Source organism: Podarcis liolepis, assembly GCF_965112155.1.
Source record: "Podarcis liolepis genome assembly, chromosome: 12".
Taxonomy (NCBI): Eukaryota; Metazoa; Chordata; class Lepidosauria; order Squamata; family Lacertidae; genus Podarcis; species Podarcis liolepis.
Genome location: NC_139563.1, coordinates 42,867,673 through 42,888,552, shown reverse-complemented (window position 1 = coordinate 42,888,552; position 20,880 = coordinate 42,867,673). Strand labels below are relative to the sequence as shown.

The following is a 20,880-nucleotide window of genomic DNA, read 5'->3' as shown; positions in this document are numbered from 1 at the left end:
TCATGCACACAGTCAGACCAAAAATGAGAGAGAAAACTATTGAATTATCATTAAATGAACAGATTTCTTTGAGAGATGAGATGAAACATCCTGCTATAGTATAGTTTTGCACTTTCTTTGGGGGAACAACAGCCGCTGTAGCCACTCTTCTATCTTAAAGAGGTAAACATATGAACTGGAGCCTGTTTTTTAAAAAAAATATGAATAGCTCTACAAATAATCCCATCTTTTATAGTAACCTTGTGCCCAGTATTGCTCCAGAATTCTAAACAAACAAACAAAAATCAGTGCAGTTTTGCATGGTTCAGTCTGCCATCTTGATTCAAAATGGCACCCAGATGCATCCAAACATGGCTGAAAACCTGGCTCCTTGATCTTGGGAATAATCATAGAGTGGTACCTCGGGTTAAGTACTTAATTCATTTCGGAGGTCTGTTCTTAACCTGAAACTGTTCTTAACCTGAAGCACCACTTTAGCTAATGGGGCCTCCCGCTGCCGCTGTGCCGCCGGAGCACGATTTCTGTTCTCATCCTGAAGCAAAGTTCTTAACCCAAGGTACTATTTCTGGGTTAGCGGAGTCTGTAACCTGAAGCGTATGTAACCTGAAGCGTATGTATCCCTAGGTACCACTGTACAAAATTTGGTTTCAATATCTTAAGAAATGTCCTAATGGGTAGCAAACAGACAAATATCTTTCCGGAATACATAGTATAGTGGACTAGTAGAAAGCCCTGATGCCGCCAGTGAATTTAAAGAAACAACAAAAATTATGATTTGTATATGAATAGTGTGATTTATAAGTTTCAGGCCTGCACATGCTCACACCCACCCAGGGCTTCGATCTGATCCAGGGAACACCTGGCCTGACCTCAAATCAATTTTAATATTATTATTTTTTTGGTGTGGGGGAGGAGTTCATATTTCATTAGGGTTATTTTGGTCCACCATCTTGATTCAACATGGTGTCCGTTGTCCAGGCATAGCCCAAGACCACCTCCTGCAGCTTAAGACTCACAACCTGAGTTGGGAAATAGGATCTTCAGAGGCATCCAAATTGATGCAGGTTGGTGCTCTCACACAAAAATGGGTGAAGTGCCACCAGATGGGGCAACAATATCTTCAGAGGTGTCCATATCAATGTAGTTGGGATCCCTCGTGTCAAAAATTGAGTGAAGTCACACCAAAGTCATGTTTCGGTCCAGTATCTTGATTCAGAAACCCTCATGCCAAGTTTGGCAATCATATCTCAAGATGCGGCCAAAACCATAGAGAACAGATGGACAGACGGACAAATCACTTTCCAAAATATACAGTAGATAAGCAAGAACATATGAAGAGCCCTGCGAGGTAAGATCAAAGGTCCATCTATTCCAGGATTTTCCAAACTTGGGTCTCCAGCTGTTTTTGGAATACAGCTCCCATCATCTCTATCTAACCAGAAGACCAGTGGTCAGGGATGATGGGAACTGTATTCCAAAACTAGCTGGAGACCCAAGTTTGGGAAACCCTAATCTATTCTATCTTCCTTCTCACAGACACCAACCAGATGCCTCCCCAAAGCCCACAAGTAGGGTATGAAAGACCCAGGCTTCCCTCTCTATTGTTCCATAGCCATTGGTTTTCAGGGGCATATTAGGTTGTACACATGATGCAGTTAATAAAGGCACAAGCTGTTTCTACACAGGTAGACAGACATGTGTTTGTGTGAAAGAGTATACAGTGGTACCTCGGGTTAAGTACTTAATTCGTTCCGGAGGTCTGTACTTAACCTGAAACTGTTCTTAACCTGAAGCACCACTTTAGCTAATGGGGCCTCCTGCTGCCGCCGCGCTGCCAGAGCACGATTTCTGTTCTTATCCTGAAGCAAAGTTCTTAACCTGAAGCATTATTTCTGGGTTAGTGGAGTGTGTAACCTGAAGTGTCTGTAACCTGAAGCGTATGTAACCTGAGGTACCACTGTTCATTGATTTGTGCTGTTCAACCATTTATGTTCACACATTGTACATTCATTGAATGTAACATGTGAACACCCCTATCGTCCCTGAACATACAGGCTCCATCATGTGTACGTTCTCACTTATCTAACCTTATTAAAGGTTTGCATGGTACATTCTATTGCTGCACTGTTAGAGCAACACCTGTTCTATTACTGTACTGTTAAAAGAACACCTTAAAAGACTAACTAAATTATCTTGGGGTGAGCTTTCATACACAAAAATTTATGCTATCAGACACATGATGTGAACAGTAAAGATGATAAATATATCTATTTTACTGTCTATAACACCCACCCACCCAGTACACACACAAGTTCAAGGAGGGGGAAAAGCAGTTTCCAATGTGAGATTAAAAACTGAACTACAGTAACACATTTCTGAAATCCCATATATGAGTCAATCAATTGAAGTTAATGAGGTTCAATTATTAGGGGTTGACAAACTCATAGACAGGTCCTGGCACACCCAATCTTTGCTGATGGCTGTTCAATTGACATGATTCCACTTGTGAAATTATTACTCTTTGCAGGGACTTAAAGCAGTAATTTAAAGTTGCAGTGCTGTGGCAAATTGCTTTTTTTCTTTACAAACCATATATGTTAGGTAGGGGGAAATGAGTAAGAAGGGGAATGGGTGGCTGACGTAGTATTTTTCTTGTTTGACCCTCTCTGTTTCTACTAAAAAAATTGAAGATTGTATTTGGGGAGGTGTTTTTTTGCTCTCAGAAACAAATACAAGTAGATAAATAGGTACCACTGCGGCGGGAAGATAAACAGCATTTCCGTGTACTCTGGCTTCCGTCACGGTATTCTGTTGTGCCAGAAGCAGTTTAGTCATGCTGGCCACATGACCCAGAAAGCTGTCTGTGGACAAATGCCGGTTCCCAAGGCCTGAAAGCAAGATGAGCACCGCAACCCCTTAGTCGCCTTAGACTGGACTTAACTGTCCAGGGGTCCTTTACCTTTACCTTTAAGGCCTGCACTAGGATTTCAAGAGGTGGACGGGACCACCCACAAGCCAGTCATTTAGCATGTTGTGGCTGACACTAAAATTTGGCCGGGCTGCAATTTGGCCTGAAAAAGATCTGGCCAGTGAAGCCAAAAAGGTTGGCACTGTCCCATAACAGGGTCTTTTTAGTTGTGGTTCCCCTGTTGTGGAATGCCGCCCCCCCCCCCCAGTGAGGTGCACCTCTCTTTCTCATTATTAACTTTCAGTAGAAATTTGGAAACATTCCTGTTTGCCCAGACATTCAGTAGATGAATGTTCCTGGTAGTACCACAATCATTTGCTTTGGTTTTTGTTTTAAAATTTGCAGAAATGGTGGCCATGTTGTTGCATAATATCCCTCTGCCACATTATACTCGTGTAAGAAACTGTTTGTGTAGCATGTAAAAAGTGCCCAAAACCAGTCAAGTCGTAGTACATGGATAGGCCATGGGCAACCATCCAAATTAAGTCCGAGTGGCCACAATAACTAAGAGATTTGTTTGATGCAAGCATGGGCAGGCAGGAAGGGAGAGGTGTGCCTGAAATGTCATACAGTGGTACCTCAGGTTACAAACACCTCGGGTTACAGACACTTTGGGTTACAGACTCCACTAACCTAGAAGTAGTACCTCAGGTTAAGAACTTTACCTCAGGATGAGAAGAGAAATTACGTGCTAGCAGCACAGCGGCAGCAGGAGGCCCCATTAGCTAAAGTGGTACCTCAGGTTAAGAACAGTTTCAGGTTAAGAACGGACCTCCAGAACAAATTAAGTTTGTAACCAGAGATACCACTGTACTGGGCACATTCCACCTGTTCCAAGTTTGGGGCTTTGTTTTGTTTATTTTATCCTCTGCACAAGCCCCACGCTAGGGGGGTGAAGCAGCAGCCAAATAGTCTAACAAGTGGCTTGTCAGCGAGGAATGTCCTAGCTGTAAGTATGGAGTCATCTTGACACTTTTCAGCCAATCCTCTGAGGATAATAAGTAAGGAGGACAAAATGAGTGCAGCCCTCCTGGGCCTCCCCTTAAGAGTTTAAAAGCAAAATATTGATTTTGAGTTACCCTGCTTCAACTCAGCTTCACTCTCATGATATTTTTATTCCCTTGCATATTGCCAAGTCCATTTGTTTTGTTTTTAGTCTTTTTTCCCTTCCAAATCACTGGTGAAACTGGCATGTCCATGTAACATTCCTGTACCTAAAAATACAGTCAATTGACACCTTGAAGGTTTCCAGGCAACTCTAACCATTTGTGACATCTTTAGCTGCCTCTCCAGTATGTTCAAAACAGATAAAGTGGATGAATTGATTTTAGTTGTCTAAAACCCTTGACAAAATCTCTCGGTGGCCATCCAAGCTGGTCTCTTGATGATTTAGATGGCTTTTGCTTCCAACACAAATGTGATCCTTCCTGACTCTCCACTTTGCCTTTTAACTCCATCCACAGTGGGTGTTCCCTTCCTGAAGGCAGAGCAGTTCCTTGTCTGCAGCAGGGCCATCCCAAGGCATTTTGCTGCCTAAGGCAAGGGGCAAAAGGGGGTGATGCCCCCTTATTCCACATGCAGAAAAGCCAACCCGGCGGACGGTTAACTTAATGCAAACACCAACTACAGATGGACAGACCAAACCCAACTCTGCTCTGTGCCTGTTTCACAGGTGTACACTCATAGACCAAAAAAGCACATTTAAGTAAGGTCCTAAGACGGTATGACCTGGACCCAGAAACCCTTTCCTCTAACATCTGTCTTCCTCCCCACTCACACAGACAGGAAGAAACACAGGAAGGAAAAATAACAAGCTTTGGTGACCTCTCCACACATACAAGTGCTGCCCCCTAGCTAGCAAAAAATCATCTGTCTGGGGATTTCCCCCCAGGTTTTCTATATTTGTGTCTCAGAATGATTAGGCTTTAGTGAAGGGGTCCCCCCAAGATTTACGGGATTTCCCCTGAAATACCAGTCTCTCTGCTCAATATTAGCAAACATAGCAACAATAAGTGGGTTGTTTTTTTTAAAAAAAAACACAAATTCCCTTAAGTCAGTCCACCTAATGGCATTAAAAGAAAGAAAACCGTTAAAGGGCACCAAAACTGATTTGGAAACTTTAGAGAAAGAAGCACCCTAATTATAATAATTAGTGTAGGCCTACAAGCTCTGCTGTCACACACTGAAGCCTATACTGTGAGAGAAAGGGGTGCAAGCCACCTGACCCAGTTGCTCACTGCTTCCAAGTAAATTTCTGTATTCCCCTGCACACTCTCCTAAACAGCCTCAGATGTCAAGGAAATAAACAACTACCAGACTTTGAGAAGACATCTGAAGGCAGCCCTGTTTAGGGAAGTTTTTAATGTCTGATGTTTTATTGTATTTTTAATATTTTGTTGGAAGCCGTCCAGAGTGGCTGGGAAAACCCAGCCAGATGGGTGGGTGGGGTATAAAAAATATTATTATTATTATTATTATTATTATTATTATTATTATTATTATTATTCATCCCTGAGTTGAGCTTCTGGAGTCTATATCCACTGCAGATTTTTCTCTTTCCAAACTTCTGTCTTCAGATACCCTTCCTCCAAAAAAAACCACCCCCAAGTATCAAATTCTACACCAATTCCATGGATTGAACCTGGAACCTTTGCATGGAAAAGTGCATGGTCTATTACAGAGCTGTGGACATGCCCTACAAAACCTAGGAAATTTGTATTATTGAGTCAACACAGCCTTACAATGATCACACAATGATCACATTCACACTGCCCACCCTATTTGCACTCAGTTATCTGTATTCATGGGTTGTTCTGTGGATCTGCAAATTAAGGATTAGTTTAGTTTTGATCCCTTATTATACTTTGTTTAGATTACTGGTTAATCCAGCCCTGTAGGGCCAAACATAGTATACAACTGCACATAAAATGTACATCACTATGTACATCTCTTAGAGCTATTAAATTCTGCACACAGCGCATACAGGATGGATTTATTTTCCTCTTTTCTTCCATTTTTAGGCTCTGCCAGCTCGACCTAAGTACTTTCCTTCTCTGTGCTGTCATTCTCTTTCCCATGAGACCATTCAAAGAGAAAAAGAACAGTTCGTTTTCTCTGAGCTAGGAGACAGAAAATCTTAAAAGAGCTGCACCTTTTAGAAGAACACGAACAAATCATAATGGTGCCCACTAGTGCTTCTGTGCTGTAACTTTGTTCAACTTTCTCTTAAAGATTTGCATGCTAAATATTTTGTCATCCAGTGTGCATAAAGGCTTATGAGCCAAAGAAAGCCCCATAAGGCAGTCTATACTATTGTGTACTAGTCAGTGAGTAGTTGCTATTATTTGATGAGGACAAACTCTGAAAGTCAGTAAGTGAAAGCACCTTATCCTGGCATGGGGAACAAATGATTTGCAAAGTTTCACCAGCTTAATGTCACAGTGATGTTTAAGACACAGTGACAGATCCAGTTGGCATTCCCATGCATTGAATTTATTGTATGCCTAGACTCTATAAATGTCTTGTATCATTTGATTTTTTTTGAGATTAAATATTGTTCTTTCCTTTGTGTTGAAAAGCAGATTATAGATGCTTAGATAAAATTTGACTGAATTATAGTTACCTGCCCTTAGGCTAAAATATTAGCAACCACAAAAGATTGGCATTGCCTTAAAGTGAACCAATTTATAAAGAATTTGAATTTAACTAGTACAGCTTCCTCAATTTGCAAAGTCTGAAAATGTTAATTCTGATTGGGAAGGGGAACTTTGTCTCAGCCAGGTCATTTGTTCTGTTCCTTCAAACTGTTAGAGTTTCTGAAATGTGCATGAACAGTTGTAGCCTCTAAATGGCTGCAGATTACTCCAATTAACAAATGAATTGACTCTCCACAGAACACTAATATGGCAACATGAAACAACTAACTTCAAAGTTTAACCATTCTAGCCTGCTATAGAATTTCCTTTCAAACAAAGGAGATGGTGTGTGTTTTCTGCTACCTACCAGTTCAAGTCTGACTTCAAAGCTGCCAAAGTGAACAAAAATGTGATATAGTTTAGTTGCTTAAGAAGCCAGGCTATAACCCAAGAAGGTCTTAATTCAATTTTTATGTCTGGGAGCGGGCAATTCACTCTTGTTCAATTACCCATCCATAAAATGGGAATGATAATAATACAGAGTGCAGTTGTACCTTGGAAGATGAACAGAATCCAATCCAGAAGTCCATCTGATTTCCAAAACATTCGAAAACCAAAGTGTGGCTTCTGATTGGCTGCAGGAAGCTCCTGCAGCCAATCGGAAGCCCCGTTGGACGTTCGGCTTCCAAAAATAGTTCGCAAACCAGAACAGTCACTTCCAGGTTTGCGGCCTTCATGAGCAAAATGTTCAAGAACTAAGCTGTTCGAAAATGGAGGTACGACTGTAGTTGTAAAAAGGACTTCACCCATGTATGGGAAGAACTTTGAACATGATGAGAAACCAGTATTTCTGCTCTACTTTGAATTTGTTGTCTCAGGAACAGACTGGACAAATAGATTGTGGGTTTCCCATCCCCATGTGGTGATCTTTTCATGGCACATGAGTTGAGATGTACACACATACAAATCTTGCCCAGTTTGTTCAGGGGAAGGCCATCTGCTTTGCCTGCAGAAGGTCTCCTATTTTCCAGAGCTAGGACAAACACCTAGAGAACTAATCAATGCAAACACTATTGAGCTAGAAGAACCATTGATCAGACTTGGTATAAAAAAGACTTCCAGAGTTCCTTTGACAATTTCAAAAGAAACAAAAGGGATAAAAATGAAGGCCAAGAGGGAGTGATCTGAGGTTAAAGTATCTGGTTTTCTGATGCTGCTTCAACACTAGGAAGGAAGGAAGGAAGGAAGGAAGGAAGGAAGGAAGGAGAGGTGTGAAATTCAAGAAGCAGTGAGTTCCAGAACAGAGAGATGACAGACACACACAAAACTTGAGAGTTAAGACACAAGAAGGACTAGCGATGCAAGAATGACAATAAAGAGAGAAGAAGAGAAGCTAAAGGAGGAGGATTCCAAGTGTGCAGAGATCTAAAAATACAAGGTAAAATGGATCCAATTCAGGAAACATTGGAGATATTGAATGAAGAGAGTGTAACGAAGGAGAATCGCAGCCCAATGAGATAGAGGGGGGAAATGACCACCAGCACTAGTCAAACACAAACCTTGGTTAAAAATGAAATTTCTAAAAATGGTGTATATGTGGATCTCTCTGTCATGTGGTCATAAGATCAGGACAGTGCCAAAATTCGCACTTGATAACTAGGTGTCTAAAGGATGAACATGGTTGTGCATGTAAAAACCTCCTCGTGGGAAAATGAAGGTCATGCCATTTCACTGCCTGTGCAATGGCAGATTCCCCTACTCCCACTTCCCTACCTAGATAATGAGAGAAATAACCTTTTATCAACCTGATTATACAAAGTGTCATAAATGAGCAACAAAGGTACATTTTTGCCTGCAGCGGTTGTAGGACAAGGGATTGGATGAGTCCAAACAAGTCCAGATGACTTCAGCAGGCTAGTTGTTCCAGGTAGTGTATCATACTGGTCTTGATGGTTTTCCTTTGTCTTCGGCTAGATCACTGTTGTTGCAAATTCCTGAATATTCATCAACTGGAAATAGCATTTGTTGCTAAGTAAAAGTGGACCCCCCCCCCGGAATATAATAGCTATTGCTGGAGTGAAAATACTATGCAGGGAATAACATCACTATGTTCATTCTTTATCGGAAGTGCTAGGTGCATTTCAGTCAAGGACTGTAGCAGGAGGGGGTAATCTGTGGCTGTTCAGAAACTGCTGGACCACAACTCCCATCAGCCCCAGTCAACATGGCCAGCGGTCAGGGAATAATGGGGGCTGCAGCCTAACAATACTTGGAAGGTCACAGGTACCTATTCTTGGACTGGAAGCATCTCCCTCATCATCATCATCATCATTTTATTTGTATGCCGCCTTTCCATAGTTGAAACTATGCTCAAAGCGGCTTACAACATGACAAGGTTTACATAATTACAAACAACATAACAGAAGTCATGATAAATAAAACACATCAAAAAGTACACAATCTAATAGAAACAATTTCCACATAAATCATAAGATCTAAAACTAAAGATACAACAATAATATAATAACAGCAACAGCTCTCTCAACCCCACCCCAGTAAACAATACTCCAGCCTAAGAATCTGTTCAACAGCCTCAGCTTTTGTAGCTGGAGTCAGTCAGCACTCGACTCTCCCAGGCCAGACGGGAAAGGGCCAGCAAGGCAGGGTGCAGGCCTTTCTGTTGGTCTATTGAAGCAAAAACAGCAACAAAGCACTGTTAGGGACTAACGCAGTTATTGTGGCATAAGTTTTCATGAACTAGAGTCAACCGCTTTATCAGCCACATGAAGCGCAGTTCTTAATTGGCAGGTATATAGATGAAAAATGTCTACTTTGTATAGTGAAATCTGGTACCTTCCATGGTGCAAAGGAGTAGCTATGTTAATCGTTTGTATTTATGTGTGAGAAGGAGAGAACTTTTGTGGACTTCTGTGACTTTGCAAGCTGCATTGCATATCTCTCTCTCTCTCTCTCTCTCTGTGTGTGTGTGTGTGTGTGTGTGTGTGCGCGCGCGCATGCAGGAGGGGGTTATTTTACCTGTCTAATTTCACCTGTCTGTTGTTCAGCTATTTAAAAATCTAGGAACCCTCCAGGGGTGCGGAGGAGTTGCCACACTAGGAAAAAGGTTAGCTGTTATTTTAGCATGGCTAATACCCATTACATTTTCTTACTTAATGGTGCTTATATTTATAGTTTCTTTTGTCATGTCTAGTTAATAATAAAAAAATTTATTTATACCCCACCCTCCCCAGCCAAGGCCGGGCTCGGGGGGCTAACAAGCAATGATAAAAACAAGTTGAATGAATACAACTTAAAAACAAGATTAAAATACAACATTAAAACATTGAAACATTAAAATGCAGCCTCATCACAGGAGGAGAAAAGAAAAAAGAAAGTTAGGGAAAAGTCAGTTCAGAAGTTTACAAAATGTAAATATTTCTAGAAGACTGTACAAAATAGTACAGCTAAATCAAAACATATAGCTCTAAAATATGTGATGTAAACAGATAGAGAAGGTAAATATTTAATAAAAATTAAAGAGAAAAACAATAAAACTAACCAGATTTAGAGGAGAATTACTGTATATATGGGGAATAGGGTCATTGTCTCTGATTTTAAATCCGAAACAGATTTAATTGACAATTGCAACTTTGAAATATACGGTATTTCATCCTAGTTGACGTTTTAAACCCTATGGAACCAATCCTGCAAAAGCATATGTCCATTTTAAATTGCCTTTTGCTTCAGTGCAATGATTCATAATGCATAAAATGAAGAGTGTTAATCAAATATTTTACAGGATCAGGGTCATTTAATTTTCAACTTCTTAAAGAGTTTTGCTTTAAGACACATCATTTGAGACAGAACTATGTGATAATTAATAATATAATCAAGCTATTAGTGGCTGCCATGTATTCTTTTCCTTGTAATTAAAGAACAACTGAATTAATATTTCTTCCTTGTTGGTGCAGAATTGCAGATATTGTAGAATTGTCATGTAGCTCTGTAACAGTCACATTCCAGCCTGGGCCCCTGGGTATCTGGGGAAGAGCAACTTGGCCACAACATCTCTTGTTGTGCGTACAAGAGTATACCCATCTCTTGTGCCCTCATTTTCCCTATTTGAGGTACTTGCCACCACCAGATAAGAAATTACTTATTTGCCAAGCTGGCCATTCTCAAATAGCCTCCAAAATTTTCCTGGAGTTTCTCTGAAAACTTCCTTAGGTGGTGTGATTATCAAATTTCTAATCATGAGAGTATTTAGAATAAACTGAGACCACAGATGTTTTATGAAACAAGAAATGAGTTTACTATGATGGAAGAAATTGAAAAAAATATGGATTTCTAGGGGCTGCCACCCTTGTTTGCATTGCTCCACCAACCCAGCCTGACCCCCATTAGACCTCGCCGCCGCCACCCCCGTCATTACAGCTTGCTCCAAACTCAACTTCACTATCTCTTACAAAAGTGGTGTGGAATCTTTTCTGGCAGGACAGCCAGATCTTTATTTCCCCCAAGCTGGGCAGGCCAAAGGTAACAGTTGCTTGTGGCTGCCCACCTGTTGATCACCTGATGTCCTAGTGATGTCAGCTATGCCTTCTTATGATGCTGTGACTGTAGGGACTTCAAAGCGAGCCATGGAACTTTCAAACCTCCATGGGGTTTGATACTGGGGTTGGCAGCGAGTGCCCATCTGCCCCTGTAGCCGATGGGTAAGTGGGATCAGGCCTTTAAACAGTCCTCTCCACGCTTCTCCTTCAAACCTCCATAGAGGTTCGAAAGATAGGGTTTGCAGATCTTGAGAAAGGTGCAGTCCTGCCACCCGTTCGCTGATGGGGTGGGAGCACACCTTCAAATACCCCCCTCCAAGCTTCTCCTTCAAGTCCTCAGTGCTTGAGAAAATACATATATGAGAAAGGAGGGTATTCCCCCAAAAGAGTCCTGTTGAAATTTTACAAAGTGGTTTTATTTACTGCTTCTTCTTTTCCTATTCTTTACATTTCATCAAAACTATAAATTACTGGTGTTGTACACTGAAAGAAAATCAGATGAAAATGATGCACTGGTGGAAGGGATGCGGGTGGCACTGTGGTCTAAACCACAGAGCCTAGGGCTTGCCGATCAGAAGGTTGGCAGTTCAAATCCCTACGATGGGGTGAGCTCCCGTTGCTCAGTCCCTGCTATTGCCAACTTAGCAGTTTGAAAGCACTCCGGTGCAAGTAGATAAATAAGTACTGTACCACTCTCGCAGGAAGGTAAACGGCGTTTCTGTGTGCTGCTCTGGTTCGCTAGAAGCAGCTTAGTCATGCTGGCCACATGACCTGGAAGCTGTACGCCGGCTCCCTCGTCCAGTAAAGCGAGATGAGCGCCGCAACCTCAGAGTCGTTTGCGACTGGACCTAACGGGCAGAGGTTCCTTTACCTTAAGTTAGCAAAACTGTATAAGACAAGTACAAATACCTGCTGGAAATGTAAAGCAGAAGAAGGTACCCTTTACCATATGTGATAGTTGTGTAAGCTAATAAAAGCATTCTGGGAAATGATATATAATGAATTGGGGGGGAAATGTTCAAAATAACTTTTGTAAAAAAAACCAAAAACAACCAGAAGCTTTTTTATTAGGAACTGTAGGTACCAACATCCCAAAAAGCAGAAAATACTTTTTATGTATGCGACAATAGCCGTACGGATGTTACTAGCCCAGGGATGGAAAGAAGACAAAGTCCCTACCAGAGAGGCATGGCAAACCAAGCTGATAGACTATGCCAAAAAGGCAAAACTGACCGGAAGGCTCAGGAATCAAGAAGACAGAAACTTCAAGAAAGAATGAGAAAAAACTATAATTTATTTAGGAGACCACTATAAGCAGTTGAAAACATTATCAGGATTCTAATAACACTTGTAATGTAACAAATATTATGGACAATATGGAGAGATATAAAATATAGATTATGAAATAATATGCAGTTGAAAATGTCAACAATAGGACCCATGGAGGGGAGGGGGGGAAGTTTGGAGATTCAGAGAAATCTCTATATACAGATATATAGTTAGTATTCTAATAATGCTACACTTGTAAAATCAAATAAAAATGATTTCAAAAAACAGAACAAAACAACAACAAATCACTGAAAGAGAGCTGGTGTCTTGGGTGCCATTAAGATCTGCAATCCTGAGCACATTACTTCAGTGTAAGCCCTATTAGGCTTCAGACTTGCTTCCAAGTAAACATTATGTTTAAAATTAGGAAGTGTGGATTAGTTAATTGACCTGTTCAGAGCCTTGAGTGTGTCCCATTAGAATGTGCTTTGCACTCTGAGCCTCTTGAAAAAATATTCCTAAAGAAGGAATGAACATAAGAGTCACCATCCAGGGGTCCTGACATGACATTAACAGCTGTGTCCCAGGCAGAAACTCAACAGGTGGGTGGAGATGAGTCTGGGAAAATATTTCACTTTTTGAATTTGTTTGCTAAGAACTTTTTGTTAGGAGAAGAAGGAAGAAAAGAATGGCTTCTGAACTTAGTAATACAGTGAAACCTCATGTTATGTACCATCCTTCTTGCAAATGCTTCGGGTTACAAGCTCCGCTAACCCGGAAGTAGATGCTCCCAGTTGCGAACTTTGCCCCGCGATGTGAGCAGATGTCGTGTAGCGGCAGTGGGAGGCACCAATAGCAAAAGCACGCCTCATGTTAAGAACGGTTTCAGCTTAAGAACGGACCTCTGGAATGAATTAAGTTTGTAACCGGAGGTACGAATTAAGTTCGTAACCAGAGGTACCACTGTACTCAGGTTTAACTAAAATGAACTGTGGCATTGGGTGATGTGGAATGCTTGTAGCTGCCATCACCTTTACTGCTGTGTCTCAGACTTTAGTACTATATGGCACATAATAAGAATCCATTTTCCTAACACTAGGTAGGCAGATGCTTTAGACCAATGGTTCTCAATTAGTACTGCGGACCTCCTGTCTTTCAAAAGCCAAGCCATGGACCCCCTACTTTTTGTGGTACTATGGTAGTTTTTGTTATGTGAATGATGCCCCAGACCCCTGGTTGGGTTATGCAGACTTCCTGGTATCCATGGACCACCAGTTGGGAACCACTGCTTTTGACAGTTTACAGGCAGGGCATGATGGCAGCATTATTATGGAAACCTGAACTGTGTTAAATGTGGTCTGCACAAGTTACTGCGTTTGAAATAGCAATTAAGGCTTCCCAGCAGATACATGATTTCAGATTATATTCCCAAAGATGGGACAGGTCAGCCATGGCATGTTCCTTCTCTCCAACACCCTTAGGTGCAACCTGAAACCTGTTGGGAAACTGCCAGGGAGATAGTGTCCATCATGAGCCCCCAAGCCGGAGTTCTGAACGATCCATCGGCCTCCCGTAGACAGGCAGATCCAGCAGTTAGCGACACGAAGCCTCTGGAAATTCCTAGCCACATTCCAGGGCTGGGTGTACACTGTTTATCAGCAGAAACACAGCCAAAAGCTTGCACCGCAGAAGAGCATAATTTTCAGACTTTATTAGCGTTTAACAGAACAAAAGAAAACGTGACCGTTCTGTGTCAGCATCTTCGGCCAACTGAGAAAACGAAAGGAATCTCAGCAAGAACATAAACATCCTGTGACTAGGACATGCGCAGACTCTGTTACTCACAAAGCCTGCTCCCTTTAAGGTGGAACGGAAATATCCTAACATCCTCCCCCTTTCCGTGTAACCTGTTGTACCTGTGGTTCACCCAATTGCAACCTTTGTACATAAACCTTAAGTTGTTCTTTGTTAACAACCTTAGACAACAGATCAGCAGGAATTTCATTTCCTGCCATGTAGGACACCTGAATCAGTCCTTTCTGAATACACTCTCTTGCACGATGTAGCTTAATCTGCAAGTACTTGGTTCTCTGCTTGCAACTCTCGGAGTTCAGCAAAGCCAAACACGATCTATTGTCTTGATACACTTGTATAGGACATTTCACAGACACCCTGATGTCCTTAAACAGTTGCATCAACCATTCACAATCCATGAGTGAAAATGACAGAGCATTGAGTTCTGCTTCACAGGAACTTAGGCTCACTGTTGTTTGCTTCTTGCACAACCAGTCAAACAGGCAGTGGTTGTACATGTAGCACACACCAGAAGTGCTTGTACCATCCGTGGTGTCACTTCCAAAACTTGCATCAGCAAAGATTTCAAGACCTCCAGTCTTCTGACTGGTGAACCTCAGCCTGTAGTGCATAGTCCCTTTCAAATAGCGGGCTATGCGCTTCAGAGCTTTCCAATCCTGAACCGTAGGATTGTTGGCATGTCTGCTAAGCAGATTACAGCTTACAGCAATGTCAGGTCTTGAACATCTGGCAATGAAATTCAGCTTGCCTAGAATGCATCTGTATAGCGTTGTGTCAGAAAACGCTTCAGCAGTACTGTCTACCTGGTAACCTGTCACCATCGGTGTGTCTGCTGGGTTTGCATCAACCAAATTCAACCTGGTTAACACATCAGCAATTTTCTGTGTTTGGTGTACCAGAAAATTACCTGCTTGGTCTCTCTCCACCTGCAGAGAAAGATAGTTGGATACCTCACCAAGATCCTTCATGTCAAAGTGCTCCTTCAGTTGAGCTAGGGTGCTTTGGTAAAAAGCCTGATTCTTCCAAAACATCAGAAGATCATCAACAAAACATAAACAATACAGTTTGTTTTGCCCCTCCTCCTTGACAAACACACATGGATCAGCTTTGCCCTGGTGAAAACCTAGAGAAAGCAATGTCTCAGTGAGTTTTGTGTTCCAACACCTGGCACTCTGCTTGAGACCATATAAGGATTTCCGCAGTTTACAGACCATACCCTTCTGTATCTCCATCCCATCAGGTGGAAGCATGAACAGCTGTTCATTCAAAATCCCATACAAAAAAGCTGTATTAATGTCGTGGTGGGAAACATGCAGTTTCTCCTCCGCAGCGACCTTGAGCATCAGCCGAATGCTCTCATATTTGACTGTGGGGGAGTAGGTCTCGTGGTAATCCTGTCCTGGTACCTGTGAAAAACCTCTGGCAACCAATCTGGCTTTGTGTCTGACTACCTTGCCATTCTGGTCTGTCTTGGCCTTGAAGACCCATTTGCTGCCAACCAGTCTCATTCCTGGGACTACCGGTACCAATTCCCAAGTTTGGTTCCTGTTCAAGGAATCAACTTCAGCCTTCATGGCATTAAGCCAAGGCTCAGCATCTTTAGAGGTCAACTCCTGAACCTCTTTGAAGCTTGAAGGCTCCCATACCTTCTCTGAGCTACTAATAACAGCAGTTGCTGTCTTAGCAAACTCATCAGCATACCTCTTTGGAGGTCTGCCTTTGGTCGCCCTTTCAGATCTGCGTACTAGACGCAAGTCTTCTGGACTCATCTCCTCTTTCTTAGGAGAAAAGTGACCAATGGTGAACAGTGGTTCTTCCAGTTCATTGTCAGACGCATCAGATGGTCTGACTGAGGCCTTTGCGCTCTGGTAGTCTGCTGTGTCATCACTCTCACTGACATCAGCAGCAGCGCCGCCCACTGAACTGGAATCCGAACTCTGATCATCATCATCCTCATCCTCATCATCCTCATCCTCATCCTCATCAGCAGCAGCTTTCTCATCTTTAGCTGCTTTCTTGACATCACCTTCATCCTCTTCTGGGTAACACTGGAAAATTCCCACATTTTCCCCCCACTTAGGATTGTACTCAACACTCCTTGTGAACTTTATGGACTTAGAGTCAGTCATCCATACCCTGTATGCACCTTTTTCGTACCCCATGAACAAACCATGTGCCCCACGCTTCCCAAGCTTGTTGGTTTGTTGTGTGCGTACCCACATGTCCGAACCAAAAATTCTCATGTGTTTGGTGTTGGGTTTCTTGCCAAACATCTTCTCATAGGGGGTACAACCTATGGGTGATGACAATCTGCGATTATAACTGTAAACCAGATTCCCCAAAGCTTCCCCCCAAAACTTATCAGGGAGATTGGCATCATGCAACAAGGTTTTGATTCCTTGCAGCAATGTTTGATTTGCTCTCTCCGCAAGCCCATTCATCCATGGCGATCTGGGCGTTGACATGTCATGCTGGATTCCCTTCTCAGTCAGGAAAGCTTCAAACTGCTGAGAAGTAAACTCCCCGCCCCGATCAGTAAACAAACAAGAAATACGTTTACCGTGCACATTTTCCAACCAAGCACAGAATTCCCTAAACTTCGGAAACGCTTGCGATTTCTGTTCGAGCAAATACACATGAATGTACCTGGAAAAGGAATCAATCAGAATCATGAAGTACCTTGCTCCACCTAAAGAGGGCGCAAGTGGCCCAACCAGGTCCGCATGCACTAGCTGGTAGGGTTTGGAAGCCTGCCTGCTAGACTCCTTGCCTTTTGGAGCAACCTTCACCTTGTTCTCTGCACAAGATACACATTTCATGTGAAATTTACAGGATTTGATGTTCAAACCTTCAACCACCTCTGGCATCTTGGCCAGTGCCTTCCAAGAGAGGTGACCAAACCGGCGATGCGCATCGTGAATGCAACCTGCATGAAGAACTTTGTTAGTTTGTGCAACACAACAAGAATCAGCATTAGATACAACAACAGTGTCATCATAAGTTATATGGAACAAACCATCCATAAACTTTGCATGCAAATAGTCCTCTTTGCCTTTACTGATGACACAGACGCTCCTCTTGAAGGAAATCTGAAAACCACGCCCAGTAAGCTGTGGGACGCTCAACAAGTTGCTTGCAGCGCCTGGAACATATAGTACACCGCTGATGGTTGTGTGCAAACTTGCAAGTTTCACAGTCCCTACTCCAGCAATTTGCAACGTCCTTCCATCAGCCAGGTGGATCTCACCTTCCTGTGGCTTGAAGGAGATAAAGAGATGCCTGTCCTTGGAGATGTGGCGCGTGCAGCCTGAATCCACAACAAAGTCGCCTTTGGCTGTTGGAGCAGTCTTTACAGCAAGCAAACCCTTGTTTTGCACTGGTGTGGGCTTTTGCAGCTTGCCCCCCTGCTGCTCCTGGCCAGCAGACGTGCCTTTAGCCTTTGGTGAAGCTGTGCCAGCAAGCAAAACCTTGCTTTCCACTGGCGTGGGCTTTTGCAGCTTGCCCCCCTGCTTCTGGTCAGCAGACGTGCCTTTAGCCTTTGGTGAAGCTGTGCCAGTAAACAACGCTTTGTTTTTCCCTGGCGCCGCGGGCTCTTCACCCTCCCTCTGCTCCTGGCCATCTGTAGACATCTGTTTACCTTTGCCTTTCCGGCCTCTGCAAAGGCGATGACCTTGGTTCTCACGAGAACCAGAGCTCTCAGCTGCCGACTCCTTGGCTCCCCCTGGAGGCTGGAATGCTGCCTGGGATGACGTGACGGTCAGCTCCCCCTGCAGCTTGCAACCGGTGCCCTCAGCATCCCTGCACTCAATCACATTCTGGGAAACAGCTAGGACCTCCGATGCAGTCAAACTCTGGGCTGGGATTTTTGCTTTGTGAGCTTTTTTTAAAGCAGACCACATTGCACGTGCAGTGGTGTTGCCAGCCAGCGTCTTAATTTCCTCAAGAGATACGGATAGGACTATTATGTCAATCGCCCTCGAATCAGCTGATCTCCATTTCTCTGTCAGAGGAACTGGGGGGGCTTCACAAACAACATGCCACACCCCAAACTGACGCAGCAAAGATTCACACCATTTTGCCCAAGTTTCATAATTCTGCCCATCCAACTTAGGGCACTGAGTGGCCTCTGAAGCTTCAAAAGCGTGGAAATACTCCATTCCAGCTTTTGGCAGTAGCCGTGAGTCTTATGCCTTCAAAGACTCCTTATCTCGGCAGCCCATTAATCATGAAGCCTTTCTGGCTCGGCTCCCAGGCCAATTAATCTGCCTCGCCGGAGATCAAAGAAAAGCGTCCCTTCTTTCTTTCGCTTTCCCCACAACATACCTCAAACGCAGTCTGTTGCAGCTTTACTCTCCTGTAGGTGCCGTGAATCTGGGCCCATAACCTTGTTGTTGGGAAACTGCCAGGGAGATAGTGTCCATCATGAGCCCCCAAGCCGGAGTTCTGAACGATCCATCGGCCTCCCGTAGACAGGCAGATCCAGCAGTTAGCGACACGAAGCCTCTGGAAATTCCTAGCCACATTCCAGGGCTGGGTGTACACTGTTTATCAGCAGAAACACAGCCAAAAGCTTGCACCGCAGAAGAGCATAATTTTCAGACTTTATTAGCGTTTAACAGAACAAAAGAAAACGTGACCGTTCTGTGTCAGCATCTTCGGCCAACTGAGAAAACGAAAGGAATCTCAGCAAGAACATAAACATCCTGTGACTAGGACATGCGCAGACTCTGTTACTCACAAAGCCTGCTCCCTTTAAGGTGGAACGGAAATATCCTAACAAAACCTGCAGAGCACCTAGCTGAGCCTCATGTACTAGGCATGCCTACGACACTTCATCTTGAAAGTGGACTGTGACCAGATGCAGACTCCATGGCTTCAACATCAGCCAATATATGTATTTTTTCTCTTCTTCCCACCCACCTTGCTTTGCTTTCCCTCTGGCCTGAAGAAGAGTTGTGGAGAACTCAAAAGCTTGCACACTGCTTAATGTCATTTTGGTTGGCCTAATTAATATGTCGCTCTACTGTAGATTTTGGAAGTTCACTATTTTTGTTTACGGTGGTGGTTTGTCGAGATTTGATCTTGTAGCATTCCTCACACTACTTGCTTAGTTTTCCTCCTAGAACAGCTTGGTGGTCTACATAACATACACAGAGAGAGAGAGAGTCATTGAGGCAGTTTAAAGACTAATAGATTAATTACCGCATCAGCTTTCATGGACTAGAGTTGACTTTACCCAGTGTATGGTATCTGATGAGTCAGGATTCGGTGAGAATTTAGTAAAAAGGCAAAGCCATTGTGTACAGGACTGGATCTGCAAAAGTCTGCAGACTGCCTCCAGCCAGATCGCTGTGGCTAATAGTGGTTCTGGATTACACCCTAAATCTGGGTCAGTTTAGAACATCCACAAAAGAGTAAGACAGCTCCCTGTCCCGATTTAAATTCCATAAAATGGGTTAGGATTTTCCTAGCCCTCATGACAAAAAAAAAACAAAAACCGTGGAGGAACTTGGCCGTCAAGGTTGCACTACAGAGAGCTCTTTCTAGTTCAAATGAATGTCAGGTTAAATACACACACCCCGTTGCACCTTTGTCAAACCAGCATGGGGAGGATGCTAGCCAAAGAAAGATGAGTTTAACCAAAATGCAAGCAGAAAGGAAAGGAACACATGACGCAGTTAGACAAATCGCTCTGCTTCATAAACAGCGAAAAGAGGTACGAAATAAGTTTAAAAGGTGAGCGTAGAAACCAGAAACGCCGAGTCCTTCCTGACTTGGCTTGCTCTTGCCTCTCTCCAAGGTGCTGATCGACTGAGCATTGTAAGCAAACCATTCTGTTCCCTCCTTGTGACTTTGGTTATAAATTTATGACTAGAGCCGCTTCAGCTGCGACTGGGTCTAAGGAAATTTCATCCCAGCAGTTCAACCCACAACGCAACAGAGTGTCCTTGCAACGGAGTGTGCCGGAAAAGGCAGCTTTTAAATGCAACCTCAAGTGTCTATACAGTAGCTGAAAGTAGCTTCTGTTGGAATATATGGGGCGGTACTCCTATAGATCGGGCTGCAAAAGCGAGTAGGTTACAAAGAGACGCTAATGACCTTCTCATTCTAACAGCTATGTATTATTGCTTCACTGACCGTTAGTTCTGAGTTCTGAACAAATTTGCTGTAAATCCCGGGTGAAGACTCTAGACTGTAGGAGCACGTTTATGGATTTAGGGGAAAGAAAGAAAGAAAGAAAGAAAGAAAGAAAGAAAGAAAGAAAGAAAGAAAGAAAGAAAGAAAGAAAGAAAGAATAACATTGCCTTTTATTTAAATGTGTACTTTTTAAACTATGTAAATCCAAATAACTGGAAATTTTAACAAGAGTAGTGTATGTACGTTTGTAGTAGCTACAAGCTGGGAAGAAGGGGAGCGATAAATCCAATGATATCGTCTGAAATTATTTCCTGTGCTGCCCAGTCCTATACATGTTTACTCCAAAGTAAGTCCCCCTTTAACACCCAGTTGAGACTGTTTAAGACTACAGCCTTCATCTTGAGCTTTTTTCAACATAGTCCCAAAGGACATCGCTTTCAGTCGGAGAAGTATCTGATTTGGCAACTAAAGTCAGTGCCGGAGTAAACAGCAAGACAAAACT

At 42.9% G+C, this 20,880-nt stretch overlaps 1 protein-coding gene across 5 annotated transcripts in view; it reads left to right on the top strand.

Annotated features, from left to right (window-relative positions):
• LOC310689841 (eomesodermin-like) overlaps window positions 1-20,880 on the top strand; it is a 155,186-nt gene that overhangs the window by 125,389 nt on the left and 8,917 nt on the right. The window contains exon 1 of one of the 5 annotated variants that reach the window (XM_083468174.1): window positions 7,956-8,041. The exons of 3 other annotated variants lie outside the window; for them this stretch is intronic. Coding sequence is in view for 1 of the 2 variants with exons in the window: in XM_083468170.1 (XP_083324296.1) it covers window positions 11,263-11,318 (56 nt within the window). In the remaining variant the exon portion in view is untranslated. Of the gene's footprint in view, window positions 1-7,955; window positions 8,042-11,230; window positions 11,319-20,880 lie in introns of those variants that run through there. One more of the 5 variants, XM_083468170.1, reaches the window with a different exon arrangement.